This window comes from Leptomonas pyrrhocoris, assembly GCF_001293395.1.
Source record: "Leptomonas pyrrhocoris isolate H10 chromosome Unknown, whole genome shotgun sequence".
Taxonomy (NCBI): Eukaryota; Euglenozoa; class Kinetoplastea; order Trypanosomatida; family Trypanosomatidae; genus Leptomonas; species Leptomonas pyrrhocoris.
Genome location: NW_015438357.1, coordinates 1,368,899 through 1,393,455, shown reverse-complemented (window position 1 = coordinate 1,393,455; position 24,557 = coordinate 1,368,899). Strand labels below are relative to the sequence as shown.

The window sequence follows — 24,557 nt, the reverse complement described above, 5'->3', positions numbered from 1 at the left end:
GAGGTGGGAAAACAAAAAAAAGAGTAGGAAAGAGAGCTCCAGTGAAGGGGGGGGGGGGTACTTCCGCTGACGCGGTGAATTCGAACGAGTGGGATTGCAATTGGACAGGAGGAGTCTCCCATCACACAGTTTCCTTTCCTTTTCTGTCGAGAAGGGGTTGGAGCCTGTTATCTGCGCAATGTGCTGCGTAGCTCTTGTGACAGTGAGCAACGACGTAGCAGATCCCGTGCTCACGTGGGAAACCTCCACGACACCTTCGTGCCAGCATCTGAACAAAAAACCTTCTACGTGTTGTTGTTTTTCTGTATGTCAAGTGAATGCTGCATACTTCATGACAAACCCTTTTATGCGAAAACAGATTTTCTTCAAATAAAGCTCGTAGGAGCATCGACATCAACAACAAAAAAGAGGCATTTTAGATCACCTGATTGCTCCGGAAGCGGAGCAGCCAACACAACACTCAGAAAAAAATAAAAAATAGATGAGCACCTTCAACAATCAACTCAATGATGGTACGCCTCTACCGCTGCACGCGCTAACAAAAAACAAAAACATCAACACCACACGAACGCAAACGCAAACTCAGATTGAAACTCTATGCGAGAGCAAACACAATAATAATAATTAGGAAAAAAAAAACATTGCTTGCAGAGGCCCTGCAGAGTGCACGGGAAACATAAAGAGTGTGCCATGCCACGACAAACACTGTGAAGAGAAGAGAGGAAGTGCTGCCCTGCCGCCCCCGAAGACACACAGAAAAGGAAAGAAACCCTCGTTTGAAACGACGAGAAGAGGGGAGGGAAGAAGAAACAAAAACATTCGAAGAAAATAGAGCATGCCCAATGCGTGCCTTCGCTCTAAATAACAGCTTTAGAAAACGATGCGCTCAGAATGAACACCCTCCGCTGTAAAGTTCACAAGCGTTGTGCGGTGTGTTATACTTCCTGGAAAGATACATAAATTTGTCTTTCGATTCTTTTTGAAAACGGTGGAGGAAAAAGAGAAATTTTGGTGCGTCTTTTGATATATATTTTTCGTCAGACAGATCGACCGATAAGCTGCGTAGATGGAGAGCAACAACAAGAAAAGAAGAGAGAGAAAAAAAATCAACGGCGGTCTTCTTCGGTGCGCAGTTGCACAAACGCACTTGTTTAGTAAAGAAGAGGAACACGAAAAGCAAACGAGATTCAGACAAACCGATAGCTATTTCAAAATAATAAAAGCAATAAAAACAACACCTAAATAAAAAGCCAGAGATTAAATATAGATCTGCGAGGAGCCTCCAAAGCAGAACGAAACGAAACGAGTCAGCAAAAACAAACAAAAAAAGGATCGGCATACGTGAAGTGTATTTGACACGCAACAACCTGTCCCACAGAGCAGCATTCTGCATCAACGGCGCCGGATCTCACACGTCTACAAATCATAGCGGAAGGTGGCGACGTGGTCCTCGCTGCCCGACTCGCTCGCCTCATCGTCCACCTCCGCTTCCACCTCGGTAGCCGCCGCCATCGACGGTGCAGGAGCCGCGACGTCGCTCGTTGTGGTCGACTTTGCAGACGCCGGCGACGCGACTGGCTCGGCCGCAGACAACCCGTTGCTGCTGTGAATCAGCACCGACTGCAAGATGGGCGGCGTGAGCTGGGTGTTGTGCTGCAGCTTGCAGTAGGCAGTCCCCGGCAGGAAGTCCGTGATGGGCTGCTTCAGCGCGGCAAACGACGGAGAAGTGCGAAGTCGGCTCACGAGCAGCTTCAAACCGTGTTGGAGGACGGTGGGAATAAGGTACGGCGTCTCCATTGCGCTCCTTGGCAGTCCGAAGTCGCTGTTGGCGCTCTGCAGCACCGCGCTGAGTCTCTCGCTGTCATTCGCCTTGACGCCCTCCTCCACCTGCACTTGCATGCTGCGCAGCTGCGCGCACTGAATACGGCGCAGCTGTAGAATCTGCTGTGCCGAGAGCACGTCGCACTGAAACGTACGGCTGATGCCGGAGTGGCTGACTGACATGAGGTAGGACGGCACCGTATCGCTCTCTAGCACGGTGTAGCGCAGCTTGAAGGAGAAGACAAGCACGACCAGCGCAAACAAGTCCGGCTCCACCTGCGAAGAGAAGACCGCAAGCACCTTCCGCTGCATCGTCTGTAGTGAGAGTGGCACGCTGATCTTTGTGCGATCCCACGGGCAAACCGTCGGCACCGATTCGTCCTTCAGGCACTTTAGCGGGAAGAACATCCCGTGGCCCACGAAGCCCTTCTTCTGCGCCACCGGGCCATCAAGTTGCACCTGAATCGCGAGCTCGGTGTGCGAGGCCACCAGCATCAGCACCAGTAGCTCCGCGTTTTGGTTGAACTGCGCCGTGAGCACGTCGATATCTGTCACATCCGGGAACGGCAGTACCGAGTTCACCTGCTCCTTCATCTGCGCGAACAGGTTCAGCGTGTCCACGACACGGGTACGGCTCACGCTGCGCTCCTGACACCACTCCTCCTGCGCCTCCTCCGACAATCCATCGCGCTGCATGCTCATGTACTCGAGGATGACCTCCATGGCGCAGATCAGGTCGCTCTGCAGGGAGCCGTGGTAGCGCTGCATTGTCTGCGACACCGCCCGCACCATCACTGCCCGCTCCGCGCGGTCGTTGATGGTGTAGGGGACGTGGAAGGGCGACTTGGACGACTCGATCGCGGCGGCCAGCATGCTCAGCGTCGGAGTGCCACAGAGCAGCCCGTAGAAGATGTTCGTCGCAGCGGCCACCGACACCGGCGAGCGCGCCGCGATGACACCCCGCAGGGTCATGTAATAGCACTGCTGGAAGGCATCGCCCCCGGCCTCGGGAAGCCGCACGTCGTCGTCCTCGTCGTTGTCTGCCGCGTACGGGTCCCTCCTCTGCTGTTGGGATTCGCCACTGGGGCTCGAGAGCGCTGCCTTCTGAGCCGTCTCACCAGCAAGTGCAGTGGTGGTGGGTGCCGTTTCTGCATTAGCAGAGGTCGACTGCGCGGCAGCAAGCGCCTCTTCGATCAGCGCGTTCCACGGCGAGTCCATGACATGATTCGTGCGCGGGCGATCCAGCGCCACTCGCTCCGCCTCCGCCAAGGGGTTGTCCTTGCCGACGATGAGTCCACCGTCTTGGAGAAGGTGTAGACTGTACGACAAAGCCCCATTTTCTGGCCGCTCGTTGCACAACTGGAAGAACGCAAACGGCTTCTGCGTAACGAGCAGCGAGTGCAACACGAGCTCCGTGAGGACAGCATTTTTGATGCGATTCTCCGTCTCGCGTAGTGACTGGTGGTGTTGCCGGCTCAGCAGGCTGAAGTAGAAGCCTTGCTGCACACGACCTACGCGGCCGCGGCGCTGCTGCGCGTTCGAGGCCGTCTCCCACAGCAGACGCAGAGGCGGAAACGCGTAACTCGTCTGCTCATTTGCAGACACCTGTGGACGCTTCCCTGTGCCGGAGTCGATGACGAAAACCACGTCCGGTAGGGTCAGACTCACCTCGGCGATATCGGTTGCCACGTAGACCTTCTTGCGCGTCACCGCAGATCTCGCCAGCGCTTCCTGAATGACCGACAACTCAACATCGCGGTACCACGCAACAGGCTCGACGGACTCCTCCAAATTTTCGCGCATCCACGTCGCCATCAGCTCCACCTGCGTCCGGCCGGGCATGAAGATCAGCACGCTGTCCTGCGTGGCGGTGTTCTTCGCCAAGTATTCCACCAGCTGCTTGCACACCAGAATCAGCTGGTGCATCTGTTCCGACGCGACCATATTGTTGCTGTCCTGCGGCGCGATAGGAGTAGTGCGAAAGCCCACCAACTTCTGCAAGTCCTCGATAAAGTACTCGCGTATCGGGTACATGATGGGCGAACGGGAGTAGGTGCCGACGTTGAGGCCGTCAAAGAAGCTGTGCCACTCCTCGACCTGCGCCGTCGCGCTGCACAGAATCAGCTTGAACGCATTGGGGTGCTTCTTGAGCCACAGCTTCAGCATCAGCAAGATGACCTCGACATCTGGCGTGCGCTCGTGAAACTCGTCAACGATGATGTAGGTGAAAGGCAGCTTCTCCTTGAACTCGTGCCAGAGAAAGTAGATGAAGAGGCTGTACGTGGTCACGTACATCAACTTTGTTTCGCCAAGGTCGCCGATGTGTTCGCCGCGGACAGAGTACCCAACTTCCTCGCCCATCTTCGCGTCCAGCACCTCTGCGACGCGCTGGGCCAGGTTGATGGCCGCCGTGCGTCGCGGCTGTGCGTTGACGATGAGGGCGTCCGGGTGCTCCTTGTGCAGTGCGATGGGGATGCGCGTGCTCTTGCCCGTGCCGGTGTCGGTGATCACAAAAGTGACGTCGTGGCTTTCAATCAAGGAGAGGCAGACGGTCTCGTCAAGGGTGCCGACGGTGCCGAGTTTGGTGGACTGCTGCGCCTTTAGCTCGTCGCTGACGCTCTCCGTGTCTTCCTGCTGCGCGTACTCGGTCTTGAAGCGCTCCAGCACCTCGGGATCCGGCGCCGTCAAGTGCGACACAGGAGCAGCACGCGTGTTTGGCGCGTAACCAGCCGGAGCACCTCCCGCGCCACGCCTGTACGCTTGCGGATGCTGCTGCTGCTGTTGCTGATATTGCGGGGACGGATTGTGGTATTGCTGGATACCACCACGGCCGTTACGCTGCCCATACCGTTGCTGCTGGGATCGCGGCTGCGGGTACTGTTGTTGCTGCTGTTGCGGATGGGGCAGCGGACGCTGGGAGGCGGAGGCACCTGCAGGGGTAGCGTAGAAGTTCAGCGGGACTTGCTGCTGCTGCTGCTGCTGCTGGTGCGGTGCCTGTTGATGCATCAGCTGAGAGAGCTGCTCGGCGACTGCGGCGTTGGGGTGGGAGGACGACGAGGGGAAAGTGGAAGCGGGATCCGCCTGCGTCGCCGCAGCCGTGGGAACTGCTGCTTGGGTCGCCGACGGAGGGGTAGCGGCAACGTGCGACGGGATACCCATACGCTGCAGCACCTGCTGGAGATCCACATTTTGTACCGCCACCGAAGCACCCGCGGCGTTGGCAGCTGCGGGAGACACGGAGGGAGTAACAGCCGTGGGAGGCGAAGGCGCCACGCGGCTGTCACTCACCGGCTGCGCAGCAAATGAAGGCACCTGCGGTGGTAGTGAGGATCCATGTTGAGGGGCCGTGCTGTAGAGGTTGACGGGCGAAGGGATATGGTTCGACGCAGGCGGCGTCGCTCCTAGCGGAGCCGCAGCAGCAGCAGCAGCAACCGCAGCGGTCGGCAGCGTGTGCGGTGGCATTCCAGGACGCCCGGAAACACCGCCTCTCGACAGCGGCTGGGGCACCTGAAAACGCAACGGTTGCTGCTGCTGCTGATGATGATGATGTGGAATGAAAAACGGGGGCTGGTCTCTGGCAGAAGGCTGCATCTGCGGCGCAGGCTGACGCACTTGCGGGTTCAGTTGCATTGGATGCTGCCCTGCTGGAGCTGGAGGCGAAGGTGTGAAGTCGGGTGGAAAGGCGGTGTACATCGACGCAGGGGGCGCGGACGAGGAGGACGGCGATGGCTGCTGTGGTGGCGGCGGCAGATGATGGTCCGGTGGGGCAAGACCGGGAATGGTGCGAACGTCCCTCTGCTGTCGCGGACCGAGGTCGGAGTTGCTCGTCTGCTGTGGCCTTGCTTGGTACGCCTGCGGTGGCTGCATTTGCGGTTGCTGGAATTGGGCTGGTTGCAGCGGTGACTGAGCGAGAAACGTCTTTCCAGGCTGCGAGGGAGTGAGAGGTCCGCTGAGGTTGCTGCGCGTCACAGACGAATTCGGCGACGGCTGCCGCTGCAGTTGCTGCAGTTGCTGCGGTTGCGGTTGCGGCTGCGGCTGCGGCTGCGAGTTCAACGGAAGCGACTGCTGAAACGGATTGACGAACGCCGATCTCGTATAGGTCGGGTCCGAACCTCGCCGCTGCGGGAGCTGCAGCGCGGATTGAGCGAACGGCACGCCGCCATGCTGCATCTGCTGCTGCTGCTGTTGTTGTTGTTGTTGCTGCTGAGGCCGTTGCTGCATTGGCGACGGCTGTGGTGGCCGTAGCTGCTGCGAGTGGGGCATCGGCGGCGGCGCGTTGCCCGTCATGGGCATCATCATCGGCCCTGGACGTCGGGAGGGATCAGTGCTCTGCGCACCCGCAAAGGACACCGCCTCACCGTTTCCAGTGGGTGCCTGGGGAAAGGGCAGCGTCCTGGGAGGGAAGCGGGTCGCCGTGCTGAAGGGTGCGGGGTCGGGGTACGGCGAACCAAGGGGCGGAGCCGGAGCAGCACCGTTGAGGGACGACGACGACCGAGGAGCCGGCGGCACGGCGGGAGGGGCGGGAGGGGCGGCGGGAGGGGTGGTGGCAACAGCAGAAACAGCAGCAGGCGGTGCCGGCTGCGCAAGGGTGGAGCTTGCCGTGTACCTCGCTGTCGGGCCCGGCGAAGACGTCACATTTGTTTGCGTGTTCGCGGTGGCCGCGGTGCGATCATCACCGGCAATATGCAGTGCCGCTAGCAGTGCAGCTGTCGGGGAGACTGAGTTGGAGGTGGTGGTCGTCGCCGTTGTCACCTCGCCTCGAGCCGTGCTGGCGCCGCTCGCCACCGCAGCATAAGACGGGGTAACGGTGCTCTTGCTAGACGAGGCAGTGGGACCGAAAGGGGAGACAGCTTTTGCGGTGGTGAGGGTTGTAGGAGCGGGGGCTGGCGCACCGGACACAACGCGGGCCTGCCCGCTTTGACCGTTGTTGGGCGACTGCGCGAGACGCAAGGCAGCCAGGTTGTACTTCACCTGCGGACGCGTTTGCTCGTTGCCAAACGTTGTTCCTCGATTGGGGTTGCTGCTCATGGTGCGGGACGTCTTCTTGTGCTGTCTATGCGACTTATTTTACCACAAACACTCAAAGAAACCCAGTAAACCCTGACGCGCAAGTAGATGTGAAAAAAAAAAGGTGTGAAGCCTTCTTTAGCTACTTCTCAGCTGCTACTGCCAGACTGTCAATACGTTCTCCGCGTTGCTTTCGTCTACGAGATCTGAGAGGGGGGGGGAGCAAGCAGACAGTTACTGACAGAGTGAGACTGCTTTTACCAAGTCAACTAGTTCTTTTTATGTATGTAAAAGCAATCTACCCTCTCTGTAGTAACGTGTTAGCTTCGATAGGAGAGAGAGCACGAAAAGCAAAGGCTATACTGCCGGGAAAAAGTATTCTTGGGTGCTATTTTTCTTTCTTTTTTTTATTATTACCACGACGACAACGTCTGCAAATGACGAATTGCTTCTCTTCTGTATGTCCACAAAAAGGTCGTTATTATTATTGTTAGTATTGTTGGTTTTTAAAACAGAAGCATGTTGTCAGAGGAGCCGGGTATTTGTTATGATCAATGGTTTTGGGAGAGAGAGAGAGAGAAGGAGAAGTAGAAGGCCGTGTTTCACACGTGAGGTGCAGAAGCATAAAGAAGGTACGACGGCGTGGTTGTTAAATGGAAAACTAGCTTACATGCTGACACAACTTTCCGTAAGCGGCGCGTAGACACCTAACGAGGACAGCTTCTGTTGAGTGGCGCCGATGTATTCATTCCGTACGCCACGAGACAATATCGTCCTTGCGTGCCACACCACGTTTTCGTTGGCCGTAGCATTTAACTGATGGACAACTGCAACGCCATCTGTTCTTGCTTTGTAGGTCTTCTTTCTCTTTCTCACCACTAGCATTTTTTTTGATTTACTGCATTACCTGAATGCGCGAGAAGGGCCAACAATTCTTTGATACAAAATGGAACAAAGTGAAAAGTAACGGAAACCGGAGAAAATGGACGTGGAGTATTATCTAAGTTGCTAATGTGAATAACAGTAAAAGAAAAGGATGGGCAACAGCGTTGAGTTGCACGCTGGAAAACAAAACAAAAAGGAAATCAAAGAAGAAAGTGCAGAGCATGCTGTTAATTTAAGAGAAGTGTGAAGCACTCCTGCAACTTTTCATCTCCGAGTTCTGTGCGTTCGTCAACCAAGTATCCCCGCCGCTCACTCATCATTAGGTGTTTTCGTTTTCGTTTTTTGTTGATTTCTTCCTTGCGGAACTCTCTGTTCCTCCAATACATCTACGTACTACACCTCCAACTGCGGCTCAACCTCCTGCACAAACGCCGCTATCAAACGCTCGATGTTATCTTTTGCCTCCGCGGCCGTTTTCCCGTGAGCGACTATCCACGACAGCAAATAAAAGCGCTTGGGCGGTGGGGCGACGACGTCGCCGTGGCGCGCGGACACCGACAACGCGACTAGCGAGGGATCCTCGGTTGGCGCCCGCACCTTGCGTAGCACCCCGGCACAGCGCGGATAAATGTTTGTCGACGCCGCCCAGCACTGCGGAGGGAAAAAGCCACGAGCTGGGCCGCCGAGAGCACGCCACATCGGGATCACCACCTCGTCGCCGTCATTGCTCGTCGACGCGTCTTTGCCTTCTTCTTTCATTGACGCTACCTCCGCGTGTTCGTTGGTGAGCTGCTGCGGTTGGTTTGGTTCGTGCGCACGAAGCACGATCTCCGGAAACAGACGCGCGAGCTGCTCGTGGATCGGCTGCTGCAGCGCACACCGCACGAGCGACTCGCCGAGGCTCATCTCACGGTACACCGTGTTGATCATCGTGTTCGTCTCCGCGCTGCCAGGTCGGCAGTTGACCTCAATCACGTACGCCCTGCGTTGCGCAATGTTGTACTTCGCCTCAAAGTGAAGGACACCGTGCAGCTGATCGCCAAAGGCCGCCACATACGATTCGAGCAGGTCGCGCAACGCCTGCTGTCCCTCGAATTCTAAGGCGGAAGGACAGAGACCTCCGACCTCGGCGAAGTACGGAGGTACCGGCGCGAAGTTGTCGGAGATGGAGCTAAATACCACCCGGCCGTGCTCCACCACGCAGTCAATGTCCACCTCTTGGCCGGTGATGTACTCCTCCGCAAGGATTTGAACGCAGGGTATAGTAGCGTAGTCGGCAAACGCAACCCCACCGCCTGCCCCACGCACCACAGCGAGAAAGTGCTTCGTGTCTGGGTAATTCGAGAGGGTCCGCCACATGCACCAGGCGTGGCGCGTGGCCTCGTCGATGTCGGCGCACAGCCGCGCCAGCAGGCTGCCGGCGCCGGGGCTTGGTTTCAGCACGATTGGAAACGTCAGCGAGGCGTCGGCTAATGCGGCTAGAATGATGTCTTGCATTTCCGCGCGCAGGTCCGCAAACACGCTGTCAGCCGTATTGTCCGCTTGCGCGATTCTCTCCGTCACCTCGGGTGACAGCAACCGCGACAGCGGCAGTCGCGTCGACTTAGGCGAGTGGATTTGGTGCGCCGCACAGAAGAGGCGGAAGCGGTCCTTTAAGTTATTTTGCTGGATCGCCGCCGGCGGCAGCGGCACTGGGGTAAGGTGAAAGGCCACAGCCAGCGCAGCAGCCTGGAGCACGGCGTACTCATCGAAGGAAACGATGGCGTCTGGTTCTAAGCGATGTGCGGTCAGGAATTCACGCAGTGCCACGCGCACGGTCTCCACGTCGTCTGTTTCGAGTTGCAGCCAATGATGAAAAACACCGTCGAACTCCGGCATGGGCTGGTAGGGATGCACGAGCACGAGAACAGCACCGAGGGAGCGCAGGTGGCGGTACACCGGTGCCCGCGCGACGCTGCTGCTGCGCAAGAGAACAATGACCTTGCCATCCATCACGTGAGATTGAGTGGGGGGTGAAGGGGTAAAGAGAGGGGGAGGGAAGAGAAACTGAATGTAAGTGTTTTTACTGTTGTTAACAAAAGTAAATGTATTCCACTTGTTCTTCTGTCTTGTTTTTAATTTAGAAAAAGAGGAAAAAAAGGAAAGAGTTTTTTCCCTTTGCTGCGGTAATGGACTTCTTTGGTTATGCTTGCTTGGGAAAAGCAGAGAAAACGAATAGCCAATATCAGAGACGGATGTAATGGCGGAGAGCAGGATGGGGTTCAAAAGAAACAACAACGAAAAGAGGGCTCTTTCTTCTGGTTTACACGAAACTCGTACGGAGAGCGGAAAGACCCACCTTTCAAAGTACAGGAATATTTACATTTCACGGTAGTCGCAATAGAGAAACAGATCGCGCCGGAACGCAGGACAAAGAGGTGGGCCAAACGCCGTTGTAGGAAAGACGAAGGAGGGAGAAGGAGCTACAGAAAGTGAAAGAAAAAGCGTACCATGAAGCGCTAAGCAACGGAAGATGACATGGAAACACGTATGGTCAAGGCAGTCCATCGAGAGACAGAAATTAGAAAGCTGTTGTTCCTTGAGCCTCTTGCTGTTGTCGAGGCCGACCCATCTATTGCGGGTTTTTTTTTTCATAGTAGTGCTTAGCGTTACAAAGCGGCACGGTTGTCACAGTACAAGCAGGTTTTTGTACACGGTATATAGGCTTCAAAAGAAAAGAATAACCGAGTCGCACCTGTGCAATTCATCCCGGCGACACTTCGCTTCCACAATATCGAAAGCTACAGCTTCGTTTGTTGGTTGTTAAGTTTTCTTTTTGGTTACCAAGTGGAAATGCGCGTCAACGTAGAGACAGTAATCGAAAGCAGAGGAGAAGGTACGGTCCATCAAACAAAAAGAAGCAGGTGGTGCAGACAGAAGCAACTCTATATTATACATAATAATAATAAACCAAAACACCGTTAGCGGAAAAGGGATTCAAACTGCAGGAACAACAGGTATTATAAATATATATATCAACAAAAGCGTGTGTGTATGTATGTGGCAGAGCAACAATGTTAGCAGGAAATAAGGATCGCAGAAGAACACAGAGTGCAAAGACCTTCTACCCAGGCCCTACTTCTTGTAGATGTAGCCATCACGATCGCGAGCGGCACTGCTCTGGCTATTTCGAACACCCCACAACGTGGTCGTCGCAGCGCCAGAGATGCCCATCAACATCCGCAGAGCTGCAGCTGGCAGTCGAAGCAGACTGCCATCTGGTCCCGTGCAGTAGCTCGCCATCGTGAGGGCCTCCTCCACGCCCGTGCGCAGCTGCTCCTGTCCTTGTCGCCAGCCATCGCCGAGGCCAGCCGGCTGCGACGCGCGGGACGGCTCGGCGGTAATCGCCCGTCTGCGATCGGACGGCGATATCAGTGCCTCGAGAAGGGAGCGGCTAGCGTGGTAGGAGCCGCTGGCCAGCAGCGCCGCCACACCGGACGTTTGTGCGAGCAACTCTTGCATAAAGACGGAGGAAGCAGTGCGAATAGCGTGGTGTAGGGCAGCGCCGCGGTACTGCGAGAGGGGCAGCAGCAGCAATCCTCGTGCCGCCTCACCTACACGCGCTACTGCGGAGAGGGGCTGCAGTCCGCAACACAGCGCGGTGAGTAGAAATCGAATCGACACGCAGTTGGTGTCCTCCACGATGCGCTGGAGCAGCGTCACCGCACTACTACAGTCCTCAATGCGCATAAACGGAATGGGGAGAGGGATTTCCTGGACGGAGATCCACGACAGCACTGGCACGCTGCGCAACGCGTCGAGCGACTTGCCCTCCGCCAGCGCCGCCAGGACGCCTTTGTCACTTTGAAAAGACCCGGCGACGGTCAAGGTGGTGGGCAGAATCACGACGCGTCGGAAGAAGATGGGTGGCGCCTCCGTTCCTGAGATGACGCCGTCGTCCGTGCTGAGAACACCGATATTGGCAGATGTGGATGCGGCGGAGCCAGTACCCGTAGCCCCAAGCGCGCCGGCTCTCAACGATGCGTCGCTGACGCCGACGTTTCCACCAGCAGCCGCGCCGCTGCCACTCGGAGCTGCCGGAGACGGCAGCGTGGGCGAGGATGAAGAAGAGGAAAAAAGGAAGGACTGCGCGAAGTCCATGGAGGCACCACTCCACGTCAGCGACGTCGGCTGCATCCGCACCACCAGCGAGAGCTCACTGCCGCCCTGCTGAAAGCGAGACACGGTGAAGCTGGCGCGGGTGTCGCCGGCCACGTCGTGCCGCGCCGCCGCCATGTGAAGACTCTTCGAAGAAGTCAGCAAGCCCGTCAGCTCCAACTGGCGCGCACCCTTACTGTCGCCGTCCACACGAAGGTGGCTCTCCTGCATCTGTGGGGTTTGGACACGCGGGCGACTCATGTTTGCCGCGGTGGCCGCAGCACCCGCAGGGAATCGCGCAGAGGCGGAGGTGGTCTGCGGTGTGGCAGTGAGCAGTCGGTGCACGTCGCTCGTCTCAATGCAGTCAAAGACGGTCGCCTCGCCGACGACGACGTGGAACCACAAATCTTCCTCGGAGGCCTGAGAAAAGGTGTTGCATTGCACTGTAATCCCGCGGCTGACCAGCACCAGACGCTTGCTGGCGTCCCGGTCGCCAAACCCGCTGCGGCAGCCGCGGTTGTTGAGGCGACTCAGGCGAGAGGCGGACGACTCGGATGGGGGCTCCAGAGAAGAAAGAGGAATTGTGGTGGTGGCAGCTGCTGCGCTGGTGGACGGATAGGTGGAGGGCTCCAAGTGTGCACTGCGTTGTTTGGCTGTCACCTCGGCTTTGCCGTGCTTCCTATCTCTTTCACTCACGTCTTTACGGTGTTCGTCGTGTGGGCTGACCATCGAGTAGGGGACCGCGGCTTGTGTGACGCGGGCGCCGCGTGAAACGATCTGGAGGTAGCCCTGTCGCTGCTTCCGCACCGCAGCCGCCATCAAGTCCGTTCCCTCGTACAGGCTCACATTGACGGCGCAGTCACACAGAAAAAACTGTAGCTCCACTGGTGGGTAGAGGTACTTCTCCGTGGTGTCGTGCAGCAAGGCGTCGTCGGTGCGCTCCAGGTGGTTGAAGCTAACAGGGCAGCTCTGCGACGCCGCGTCTGCGCGGTCGCGTGACCAGCAGCTAAGGAAGTGCGGCTGCCGCTCACACGCCGCACACAGATCGAAGTCGCCGTTCACATCAGCGTCATCCACGTCGTCATCCACCGCCACTTTGACGCCTCCGCCGACGAGCGCCGCGGCGGGGATGCGCCGGACCGTTTCGGAGAAGGCGGCATTCGGGTCGGTGCAGGGCATTACGTGCCACTGGAGAGGCGCGAGGTTCGTCTCCAACTCACCGAGGTCAGAGAAGGACGACGACACGGATAAGACGGCAGTGGACGCAGGAGGTGGAGCCACGGGGGCGTACGCGTGCGGCGTTGCCGCATTGCCGCCTCTTTGAGAAAGCCCTGACGGCACCGCCGTGTCTAACTCTTCCGCCTTTTGCTCGTCTTCGCACTCGTCACTGGGGAAGAAAATGGCGTCCTGTGACGATAGTGGTACCATCGCAGCATCCGCAACGGCACTCGCGACATCATCCTTGCTTTGTTGCGCAAATCGATGCACCGGCACCCACGGCGACTCCTTATCCAGCAGCTCCGCCACCCGAGTCTGGTACGCCTCCGACAAGCGCTGATCTCGACCCTGCGCGGCGTGCAGCGCGTCCCGCCACGTGCTGTAGCCGTACGTCGGAAGCGTCGAGGAGACTTCGGCCGAAGCACTAGCAGAGCCAGCAGACAGCATCGCGTCGTGCACGTCGCACAGGGGCGAAAAGGAAGAAGGTCGAGGCGGAAAGCACTGATGGGGGGCAGCAGAGGTGGCACTTTCTGCCTCAGTCATGAGCTGCGCGCTGCCTTCTACGCGGCCCACCAACGCCGGTGTGCCCTTCTCACGTGCAAGAGCAGAGGTCAGTGCGGGATTAAGTTGGAATGTCATCGGAGCACAGCTGCGCGCCACCTCCCCTGCCACCCAGTCAAATCCGGGGCCGCTCCGCATCACCAGCGCGGCAGGGGTGTCCAACACCTGCAAATCCGAGCCGGCCCCCCACGTCTCGGCAAGTTCGCGGAAAACGTCAAAAGCGTCCTTAGCCATAAACGCAGACAACTCCACGTAACGCACGCGCACCGCCACAGCAGACTCGCGATCCGCAGCGGAGCCCCCGTCGCCGTCGGCTGTGAAGTTGTTGTCGTTGCTACTGCTTATTTCATCGGCATCCTGCAGAGCCGTTGCTGCGTCCGACTGCGGCAACGTAACAGTGAGGTTGGGACGCCGCTTCACCGGGTAACGCTGCAGCCGTGCGGACACAGCATCGTTGTCCGTCAGCACCGGTGCAGTGGAGATCACCTCACACAGGCGCACGAAGCCCGCCCCTTCCAAATCGACGCCCCAGTCATCACTCTCCGTCGGGTCCAACACCTCCCGCGCGAGGGCCTCCACGTCGCAGTCGTTGCACACGTAAATCGGAACGGAGGTGTGCAGCCACGCCTGAGCCTGCATGGCCAATGGCAGCTGTGCCACAGATTCGCCCGTCTCTTTACCGTGTGCGGACTTGCCCAAGTCCTTCTTCATAGGCAAAGGCGTCCAAGCCGGGGCATTCACGAGAACAGAGGCGCGTGGAAGGAGCACCGCGGCAAGCGATCGACCCACACCGCGAGGGCGATACGTAGCCATAAGATTGTTCAACTCCAAATGAATGGCAGTTGCCGTCTCTCTACTGCTCCTCCTACTATTCTTTGCAAATTCCGCTGTCTGATTCGCAAGAGGCGCGGCGACATCAGCTGCTGTGTTGGGAATGATGCGGTCCCCGGCACTGAAGTAATTCTGCAAAACGGCAGCAAGGTGGTCGCCGTTGTAGGCCACGATGTGGCGAAGACCCAAACCGGCCAGTTGTATGGTGATGCTACGCGTGTCACGAAAAGCGCGGGCATCGGTTGAAGGTTGCGTTTGCGCTTCCTGTTCGCCCGCTACGTGCTCCAGCACGCGTACCGCACAAACCCCGACATCCAGATCGGCACATACAGTGTTCAGCTTTCCTGTCGAGGTCTGGGCACCATCGGAGAGTCGCCTCTTCAGTTCCTCGATGTAGGTGCTCCACAACTGGTACAGAAAGCGCTCGTCTCGACCCAATGCGCCACGCACGGCTCCACGCTTTGTATCGACAACAGCGAGCAGCTCCTCCCTCTCCCCCTCTTCCCCATCGCCGTCGGTCGTTGCGCAGGCCTCCGTGTAGCTCTGAATGAGTTGGACCAGCGTACTACCGCGGTGCTGCTGGTTCGATAAGTAATAGCCGAGGTCACGGCGCAGTCCAGGTCCGTTGCCCACGGCAGCCCCATCGCCGCCACGCATGTTACTGCTGCTGTTATTGCTGCCATTGCTGGTGATGGTGGAAGACTGCTGCAACAAGTCCGCCGTCCCGCGCGGCGGTGAAGACGTGCTCGGCGGGTGCATCACACCGGAGACGTAACTGCTGTAGAGAGAAGAGGTGGCGGCAGCCGCGGCTGTAGCGCCCCCGCCGCCGCCACCCGGCCCCGCACCACGGCCACGCTCACCGCTGCTCGTCGACAGCGCCAGCGGGTGGCGCTCCCACATGGAACAGCCGCCGAAGCGCGCGTGAAGGTACGCGTCGTGGCCTTTGCCCACGAGCGCGCCGTTGCCGAGCAGACCACGCATCGAGACACCGACGAGCTCGATGATGTAGGTGTGGTAGAGACAGTTCAGGTCGACCATCTGGCGGCGCTGGGCAGCGGGGAGGCAACGGAAAAGCGGCTCGCCCACGACGTCACCCATTGGAGAGAGACGGGGGGCGAAGAGACCGACCCGAACACGGCCAATCTGCACATCAAGGGCGGTGCACGTGCTTTCTACGGAGTACCATAAATCGGGGACAAGGTGCAGCCATTCCGAATACTTCTGAAGGAGAGAGCTTGAGGTACTCTGCGCGTCCTGCGCCGTGTCGGCGGCGTACGCCGGCTTTGTCGTAGGGCTCGTTGCGGCGGCTGCAGCGGCTTTGTGCACGTCCGCCATCGCAAACGCTTCAGCCACGGTACCGCCAACCAAATCCGCCGAGTGCAGACGCAACCCACTGCTCGGTGCTTCGCCAGCACTCTCATCCGTCGTCTCATGCGTCGTCTCATACGTCGTCTGCGCTGATGCATCGGGTAGCGCCGCACTCGATCCGTTCGCCTCTGCCTCCGCTGAGGGAATACTCGGTGCGCCTTCCGTCGCAGCTTCTTCGTAGCCGTCAAAGAGGCCGTGCAATCGCTGACGGCAATGCGCGAGTGTCCGCAGCAGCTCTTGCACGTAGAAGGACGCCAACAAGAAGTCATCTTGTGTAAGAACAGTCGTCGTGACGTCCCCAAGTCGAATTTGCAGTGTCAGCACATGCCGAAGCGCGTGCCAGCGGTGCAGCGCAGCCTCGTCCGGAAGACGTGCATGTGTGATGCGGATGCTCATCTCGGGTGTGTAGTCCCCGCGAAAGAGCTCCGACTTCGTCCCCTCCAGCACATCGTGCATGTACACCACCGCCTCACGCCACTTAACCGAGGTGCAGAGAGGCTGATGTAGTGTGTCGGTTGGCACAGAGGTGATCTCGTTCGATTGAGATGCGCCGCACGAAGACTGCGTCTCCACAAGTTGCAAGTCTCGAACGGAGAAGCGCAAGACCTCAGGAAGAAACCGTGCCGTGCCGTAGACATCCTCAGGAAAGCCGAGCTTCTCTTGCACAGCTGCAAAGGAGCGCGCTTGGTCAGCGGCCGTCGATGGCACCGTTGTATCAACCTCGTCGGTGGACGTGCGATGAGGTGCTGCGTCGCTCTCGATGCGCGCCAGCTGCACGAGTTCTGAACGCAGCTTGCGGTGAGTGTGGAGACTGGTCTCGCGTAGTCGCTGCAGCAGGCGCGCCAGCAAACATGGTAAAGTAACAAGAGGCACGGTTGGCGGGGAAGAGGGACGAGAGGCGGGCACGCCGGTGATCAGGTCATCGTGAATCGTCAGAGGATGCAGCGGGAACCGAACAGAGGCCTCAAGGCTCTCCAGCAGCACCTTGACAGAGCTGCGATTCGCCACCGTTTGCGTCCCAGTTGGCGAGATATGCTGCAGCGACGGAGGTAACGGGCTCGCCACCCGTGACGCCGGTTTGGGCGTGCTCTTCGTTAAAACCGCCGCACGCGTCATGGACTGGGTTAACGTCGCTAATGTCATGACGTACGAGGTCAGCACCTCCAGCAACTCAGGATCCAGCTCCACCGAAATACTGGCGAGCCCCACCACAACCGTCTCTTGATGAGCGCACAGCTGCGGCGGGGCTGAGGGCGAGGGGGTCTGCGCGGTTTCATCTGCCCTCGCGCGATGCGACAAAGGAGAAGAACGACCAGCTTTCTCGAGAAGAGGTTGCGTGGAGCGATGAAGCACCACAAACGCGTAGGGCGACCGTGCTGCGTGCAGAAGCTGCGCGGGGCGCAAAAGCTGGAATGCATTCGGCGAGTCCGCATTCTCGCTTGTCTTTCGCGATGCGGCCTCTCGGTACTCCAACAACGCGATGGAACCGATCCCGAGAAAAAAGCTCTGCGCGCCGTTGTAAAACCCACGCTGCTGCGCACGCGTGAGCTGCTCCGTCACCGCCGGATCAGCGAGGTCGTTCTTGAACAGGTTACGGTAGATGGCACGTTTCTTGCGGTCCGCGGCAAACACGCGGCTGAGGGCGGTCGACGGAGCGGCGCGGGACTCAACGTTAGGGAAAAGGAAGTCCATGTCGCGCATCACGTAGGTGAAGTGAGGGGAAGCGAGCGCGTCAAAGACGGGACGACGTGAGCTCGACACGCGCGCTGCCTCGTCGTGCGTGTCCTCCGCCGTACGGAGTAGAGAGAGCTGCTGCGGCGACAGCGCGCCACTCCACGCCCGCGCCACCACCCCGGGCTCCACCGCAGACCGCGTGAGCAGTGTGATCGAGCAGCCAGCGCTGTGCACGCAGACGTACTTGGCAGCCGCCTGCAGCTGCGTCGCGGCTATGGCGGCTGCCGCCATAGCCTCGACCGACTCCAGCGGCGCCGTCTCAACTTCTTGGCGCAGTGCGTCTGTCACGTCGGCGGCCCACCTTTGGGAAATTGACGAAGGCGTTGTGGGTGGCTCATTCTCCACTGGTTTACTCGCCTTACCGTTAGACTCCATAGGGAAAGGTGCTGCGGCGGTGATGAGGTAGGCCATATCGATTAAGTGCGCCACCTGCGTTGCCGTGAGCACCACGCTCCATCCTCCCGTTGCCTCGACGTCGAGCAGAATCCGCGGCGGCTCCATCGCGGGGGGCGAGGGGGCGGGGGACGACGCGCCACTGTTGGGCCGCAAAGACGCACTTTGGCGTGCAAGATGCACCGTAATGGGGGCCGACTCCGCCACTGGGGCCTCCGCCTGTGTGCCATCGTCCTTCCTCGTCGTAGCAGTCGTTGTGTTGGCAGCAGACGCTGCTCCGACGTGTGCCGTCGTCGTCATCACGAGTTCGTCCAGGCTGAACGTGGTGGGCACCGGGCCGTCCTCCTCCATCACACGCAGGTAGCACTGCCAGTCGCTGACGACGGTGGAGCACTGCATGTCCTGCACCGCGTCACCGATGGCGTTATCCACCGTGAAGCGCAGACCTTGACGGCAGGTGAAGTGCAACACACGTGTGCCGCGACCCATTACGGGTGTTGTCGCCCTTGTCTGCGACGGCGATGATCTTTGCCCGGTGGAGGACGTGTTCTGCGAAGAGCCAGACGCGGTTGTCGAGCGCGAGGCGTGTGGAGCAGGTGGAACGCAGAAGGTAAGACGAACCTCCTCGACGCCCACCGTAAGACCCTGCAGCTGATTCTTCAAGTAGTTCATGAGATCGCCCACGGTGTGAAAGGGTGAGGAAGAAAGGCCGGGCGCGGTGGTGGGACTCGGATGAGACACCGCAGACGGCGAACTTCCCGCAGCTTCCGCAGCCGTCGCCTCACGCCCTAGGCGCGGTTGCTGCTGTGAATGGAACAGAGTGAACTGATCTTCTAAAGAGTACGAGCGTGCCATCATCGCCGCTGCTGTCGTCGGTTCATCACCATCCTGCCACGGCGCCGAGGTCGGTGATGCGTCATCTGCATTCGCCATTTCGTCGACACGTTGTGGCGTTGGAGAAGATGTGTCGTCCGCACCCCTCGCTGCTGATAGTGACGCACTTACAGCATCCTTCCGCTCTTCGCTTGTGGCAGCGGCAACACTGAAAATCAAGTCGATCGACTCCACAGCTAGCGACTTTAGAGCGGTCACCTGCCGCAGGAAAGACACGAGCCCGGCGGAGCGTACTTTGCCCTCTAAAAGTTGAACACGGGGAAGCTGCCCCTGTGGACTAGTTGGCGGCGCACGATTCGTTTGCGGTAGATCTTCCTGAGTGCGCTGTGTCTCTCTCGTGTTGTCGCTGTCAGCACCCGTGCAGTTTGCATTCTGCATTGGTGGCGCCGGTGAGGGTGGACCGCTGCTTCTCCTTGTCTCGGCTTCTTGCCCTGCTTGGTTAACTTGTCGTGTCGCACTTGGAGAAGCGGGATGGTGAACTGTTGATTTGGCTGAGGCAATCGCGGAGGCGTGCGACGTCTCGCGCAGAACGTCCACAAAGGGATTAAACGCGGGGTCGAAAAAGACTTCATTGACGCGCTCTTCGTTTAGGTGGAAAGTGTTTGTGCGATAATCATAGTGACCAAAGTTCTTGAAGATTTTGCGTTGCAGCGGCAAAAGCAGGTAGGTATTAACGAGGTTCATGGTTTGCACTCGAGTTGTACGTCAGTGCGTGCAGCGGTAGTTCTCTAGGGGTGAAGGCCTGCTCTCTTTTTCTTTTCTTTTTACTGATGCGTTGTAGTTGCGCTTCGCGCATCCGCACTCCGCTGCTCCAGTGCGCGGTGAATGGTTTACGTTTAGCCAATTGGTCAACCGCTTGGTAAACGAGAAAGGGAAAAGGAAGAAGAAGAAGAGGAAAACACAAAAAAAGGAGAGAACACGAAGTCGTAGATAAGGCGATTGCACGCAGAGAGAGAGAAAAACAAAAGGTGCGACCAGGTACCGTAACGACGACTAAGGCGATAAAAAAAAAGTATTAATTAGAAGAGGAGGAATTCAAGAGACAGCAACCAATTGATCGGTGAATAGTGAGAAGAAAAGGCCTTTCCTGCGACATCAAGTTGCGCAGTGGATGACTAAAGCAAAGTCATTCTCATACTTTTCAAAGCCCCGTTCCAATGCTTTCATACAGGCTCCAGATATTTTTGGCGCTGTAGAGGAAGTTTCTCACCTTTTCTTTTTTATTATTATTCATAACTTCGACCTGTAATGAGACATTCCCATTAATTCTGTGAATAGCTCTTTCGAATAAAACTGTGTGAAGCGAAGCAACACCATGGACTCAGATCCCATTCATACCTCAAGACGAAGGGAGAGATGTTTGCCTCTTACTACAACATGCCGAGGAGAGGAGCGACCCACCACCGCGATGGCCCACGGTGCCTGGCAGACGAGGCGGTTGCGGCGCATCAAGTGGGGCGTTGATGCTGCGCGAGCTGCACGTGACGACGAAATGTCGCATCTGCACCCGCAGCGGCGGCTCCATCGATCGCGGTGGACGCCTCGTTAAGGGAGAGCGCGGATCCGCGTCTGCGCGAACGCCCCCGGCGTGCGCTTCAAGGATGGCCTGCAGCGCGTCCAGCGGGTCCACGATACCGCGGCGACGCTGCACCCCCAGCGGAGACCACGAGCTGGCAAGATCCTCCGTGGAGTGCAGAGAAGAATGCGACAGCGAAGCGCCCGATTCAACCCTTCCGTGCTCCATCCCGCCTGGAACGTCGTTCGTGAGAGTCCCTGTGAGGTCCACAAAGAAGTCATCGTCGGCTCCGTTGCTTCCATGGGCATCGTCGTTGCCCTCTCCTCGGTGATGACGGCTGTGGTGCAGCGCATACTGCGCCGTCCTCCGCCATGTGGCCCCCGCAAGTCCGTAGAGCGCCTGATACAGCGGCGCAGCCCGGTAGCTCGCCGTCACCTGCGCAGGCGTCATCGCGTACTCGGAAGTAAACCAACGACACTTCACACTCGGGAAGGGAAAGAAGACGTCGCCGTGGGCCGTGCGCAGCGTCTCTTGAATTTCCAGCGCACGGCGCAGGCGATGCACGTGCGCCTCGCACGACGGCACGGCCCGCACCGCCTCTAACGCCGCAAGTTCTAAGTCTTGCATCGCTTCTCCATGCACACTCGCAACACAGTCTGCGCAACTCGCCATGGCCCAGTCGGGCGCGACAACTTCGGCATCCGCGACGTGGCCCACGATGGCCACCACCCCGTGCGGACGCAGCGCGCGGTGCGCCATCGAGAGGTGCCACGGTGCGTCTAGCAGCATCTCGTGCGCGAAGACGTTGCTGGCAAAGACAACGACGTCCAGCGAGCTCGGTGCGACGCCCTCCAGAGGGGAGCGCAGAGCTGGAAGTGGCCTCGTCGGGACAGCGTGCCGTGCTGTGCGCCGAGAGAGGGCGGACGAGGATGCGTTGACATGGACGACCGATGAAGGGGCGAGCGATGATGAAGTGACCGAACTGCCTACCTCCGGAGGAGTGCCAGCAGTGGAATGAGGAGGAGGAGCAGAAGGAAGCACCTCTTCTGCTGGCCCACTTCGCTTCCGTGGCGAAGACGTGGCGCACTGGCCATGGAACTCGTTGCGTACATGCAGAGTCCCCACGTGGGCGGTGGGCATGTGCGCTCGACAGCGATCCCAAACGTGCTTCACCTGCGCCCGCGTCGACGTGGAGGGGCAGACGAGGAGGCAGTCTGCATTAAACGGAACGGTGTCGGCAAGCACCGCAAGCCAGGTGTCGAGCGGCTCCGCAAATGTGGCCTGTGGCGCACGCGTGGGGCCATGGAGGACGGAGCCAAACGGCGAGAGAAGATTCTGCGTGGGTGGGCGAAAGGTAGGGGACGACGATGGGCGCGCAAGAGAAGAGGACGACCACGAGCCACGTCCGGCAGAGGAAGCGAAGCGCTGCAGGGCGGCAGGTGTGCACGTGCTGAGAGAGCGCCTGCAGGAGGAAAGGGAAGGGCAGCAGCACCAGCGGTGCCGCATTGTGTGATGCAGACCTCTCGAGGAGAGAGGTGGTATGAGAAGACAACGCATCAACGAGTCTCTCTGGCACACAGACGTGTGGGCAGATTCAAGAAAGTGACGAATCAAAGAAGCACCAATACCAAAAAAAAAAGAGAAACGACAAGACGCTTTTATCGGCCGCAGACAATGCGACTTTGGAGAGCTCCTTCGTTGATGTTACCTGCGTTGGTTTGCGTATGCTTTGGCTTCCCTTCCCCGCCTCGAAGAAAGAAAAACGGAAGTCAAAAGGTGCAGAACTCCATCCGCAGGTGGTTATTGGAGGAGTTTGAGAGGGCTCCTCGTGCGATGGTGCTGTTCCTCTCGCCACACCAACTACTTGAAAAAGGGGGGGACTTCGAAGGTGCAAAAAAAAAAGGATGTGCATTGGCGACGAAGAGAAAGAAAATATAATTTTGGTTTTGCAGGAAAAAGAAGGGGAGAGATAAGAGCGTACAGAAAAGATGCGCTTAACGAGCTCGTGGCAAGTCATACGCTCATTAGCAGCGATGCAATGCACGCGGAAGAAAAGTACAGAAGGAGATCATCCCATATATATGTAATACGGGCAAGAGATTCGTGCGTCTTTTCCCTTGATGCAATTTCTGGTTTTCGGTGCTGCATGGTTCCGCTTACAACAACAGCGTGCCACGTGTGTCGACATCCATCCTCACCTCGTCTCCTACGGGCTTTCTTCCATCCTCTAGAGGCGGCGGCGGCGCCTGCCTCTCTCCGCCTTTTTGCTTCTTTTTCTTTTTCCCCCGCAGCCTTCCTGGTCTACGGAAAAGTGAACATCTGTTTGTGCCCCCCCCCCCCCATCCAGCGAAGGGCGAACTGAACACATATGAGTGGGTGACGCCGACAAACAACACCAACAACAATAGGCAAAAAAAAAACTAATGTGAGGCAACAAGGCGATTCTCATCGCTTCCCAAACGCTACGCAAACAACCTCACGCGTCGCCGCCCCATCCCTTCACGATACCCACAGAATATATATTTTTTTAAAGTACGTAATGAATCGACGCGAGAACACCAGTTTTTTTCCACCTGTCTTTCTTTCTTTTTTCTTCTCCCTTTCTCCGTTCTACGGGTAAGGAGCCAAAAAGCTGACGTCTGGCACCGCCTGCTGCGGCGACTTCTGCCAACTACTGTGCGCTTGCAGGCCGTCGTTCATCTCGTTGCGGCGGATGATCTCGCGCCAGATACCCGTGCGGAAGTACTTGGTGTGCTGCGAGAAGCGCCACGGGGTGCCGTTGCGTGGATTAAAGCCGACGAACTCCGTCATCTTCGGGCCACGCTGCAGCTCGTCAATGAACATGTAGCGCATGCGCGTCCACGGCCGCGGCACCAGCGGGGACTCCGCCAGGCCGCACTGCATGCCGTACCGCTTCAGTGTGTCCTGCACCGGCTCCATCGCCGCGGCGAGGCTGTGGTGCGGTAACTTCGCGTACAGCAGACCACCCGGTCGCAGCTCCGCGTACAGCTGACACTGCTCGATCGCGTCCATGCCAAGGCGGAGGTCCACCTCGCCGTTGGGTTGTGTCAGGCCCCACTCCTCCGCCGACACAAACAGCGGGTTCAGCACGACGGGTACGCTTTGTCCGGTGATGTACAGCACCACCGGCCCTGCTCGAATCGCGTTGGGGTGTCCGGACGGCGTCTCGGCAGCTTTCCCTGCTGGAGAAGAAGAGGAGGAAGATGTGAGTTTCTTCGTACTGCTCGAGGTGTGGTCGCCGTAGCGCGGCGTGGCGTACGTCGCCTCCTCAGTGTGGTAACCGGTGAGGAGGCGGGTGGAGGGTGCGCGGAGCTGCTCCAGCCACTCGAGCGGCACCACTGTGGTCGGCAGCAGCGGGTCTACGAGGGCGTCCTCGACGCGAATGGAACGGCGGTGGTTGCGGGAGGTTATTTTGTAGTCCACGTGCATGTTGCCGCTCTTCATGCGGAAGCCAAAGATACGGCAGCGGCGCAGCATCTTCGCAAGGGAGCTATTTCGCTAGAATACGTCGTGATCAGTCTCTACGGCACAAATGTGTAAGAAAGGGGGAAAACAAAATGGGCAATGCCACGCACACTACACCCACACATGGCAGTGCAGCTTGCCTGCTTCAATGCCCCAGTGAAGAATCACACACACACTCACAGACGAGCTTCTCTCAAAGAGGTCAAAGCTGACGCTGATGCTGAAACGAAGCTGCGGTGTAACAGCAGCGGAGAATACCCCTTTTTCCGAAGGTAGAAAAGAAAAAAAAAACGGGTTGCGTAAAAGCGGAAAAGAAAGTTGAAGAAGAGGGGAAGAAAGAAGAGAGCGATGTCAACGACAGAAAAAGACTTCTTCCTCGTGCGGTTGTTGTTCTCCTTCATTCGAGTCTCCAAAGCACGCCTTCGTTCCCGCCACCCGACAGTACTGCAGGAAGCAATCATGGTGCAAAGAAGCGGGGGGTAGCGCGTTCCCGTTGGTGCGAGTTTCTCGCCGAAATCAAAGCTTCTACTACGCTGAAAGAGAATCCGTCATTCACCTAATGTGACTTTCATTTTCAAACTACGATCTTGAATACAACATAAAACCAAAAAAAAACGTCAAGAAAAAATGATTGGAAAGAAAGAAGGTGGAAACAAAAGGGACAATAGGAAAGCGTAGGAGACAAATTAGAAAGAGCACAAACGGC

At 58.0% G+C, this 24,557-nt stretch overlaps 5 protein-coding genes across 5 annotated transcripts; all 5 read right to left on the bottom strand.

Annotated features, from left to right (window-relative positions):
- Positions 1–1,416: 1,416 nt before the first annotated feature.
- Positions 1,417–7,286, bottom strand: ABB37_00435 (ATP-dependent RNA helicase-like protein; the record flags this gene model as incomplete). The annotated part of the gene is made up of 1 exon (XM_015796621.1): positions 1,417–7,286. Exon 1 carries the CDS (start codon positions 6,847–6,849, stop codon positions 1,417–1,419), a length of 5,433 nt encoding a protein of 1,810 aa, XP_015664629.1. The 5' UTR covers positions 6,850–7,286.
- Positions 7,287–8,106: 820 nt separating this feature from the next.
- Positions 8,107–10,053, bottom strand: ABB37_00434 (hypothetical protein; the record flags this gene model as incomplete). The annotated part of the gene is made up of 1 exon (XM_015796620.1): positions 8,107–10,053. The coding sequence occupies exon 1, from the start codon at positions 9,703–9,705 to the stop codon at positions 8,107–8,109; it is 1,599 nt and encodes a 532-aa protein (XP_015664628.1). The 5' UTR covers positions 9,706–10,053.
- A 774-nt stretch (positions 10,054–10,827) lies between these two features.
- ABB37_00433 (hypothetical protein) lies at positions 10,828–19,706 on the bottom strand (the record flags this gene model as incomplete). Its single annotated transcript, XM_015796619.1, has 1 exon — positions 10,828–19,706. Exon 1 carries the CDS (start codon positions 19,531–19,533, stop codon positions 10,828–10,830), a length of 8,706 nt encoding a protein of 2,901 aa, XP_015664627.1. The 5' UTR covers positions 19,534–19,706.
- A 482-nt stretch (positions 19,707–20,188) lies between these two features.
- On the bottom strand, positions 20,189–21,922 carry ABB37_00432 (hypothetical protein; the record flags this gene model as incomplete). The annotated part of the gene is made up of 1 exon (XM_015796618.1): positions 20,189–21,922. One exon carries the CDS (start codon positions 21,920–21,922, stop codon positions 20,189–20,191), a length of 1,734 nt encoding a protein of 577 aa, XP_015664626.1.
- A 1,053-nt stretch (positions 21,923–22,975) lies between these two features.
- On the bottom strand, positions 22,976–24,113 carry ABB37_00431 (putative mitochondrial hypothetical protein; the record flags this gene model as incomplete). The annotated part of the gene is made up of 1 exon (XM_015796617.1): positions 22,976–24,113. The coding sequence occupies exon 1, from the start codon at positions 23,861–23,863 to the stop codon at positions 22,976–22,978; it is 888 nt and encodes a 295-aa protein (XP_015664625.1). The 5' UTR covers positions 23,864–24,113.
- Between the last annotated feature and the right edge of the window lie 444 nt (positions 24,114–24,557).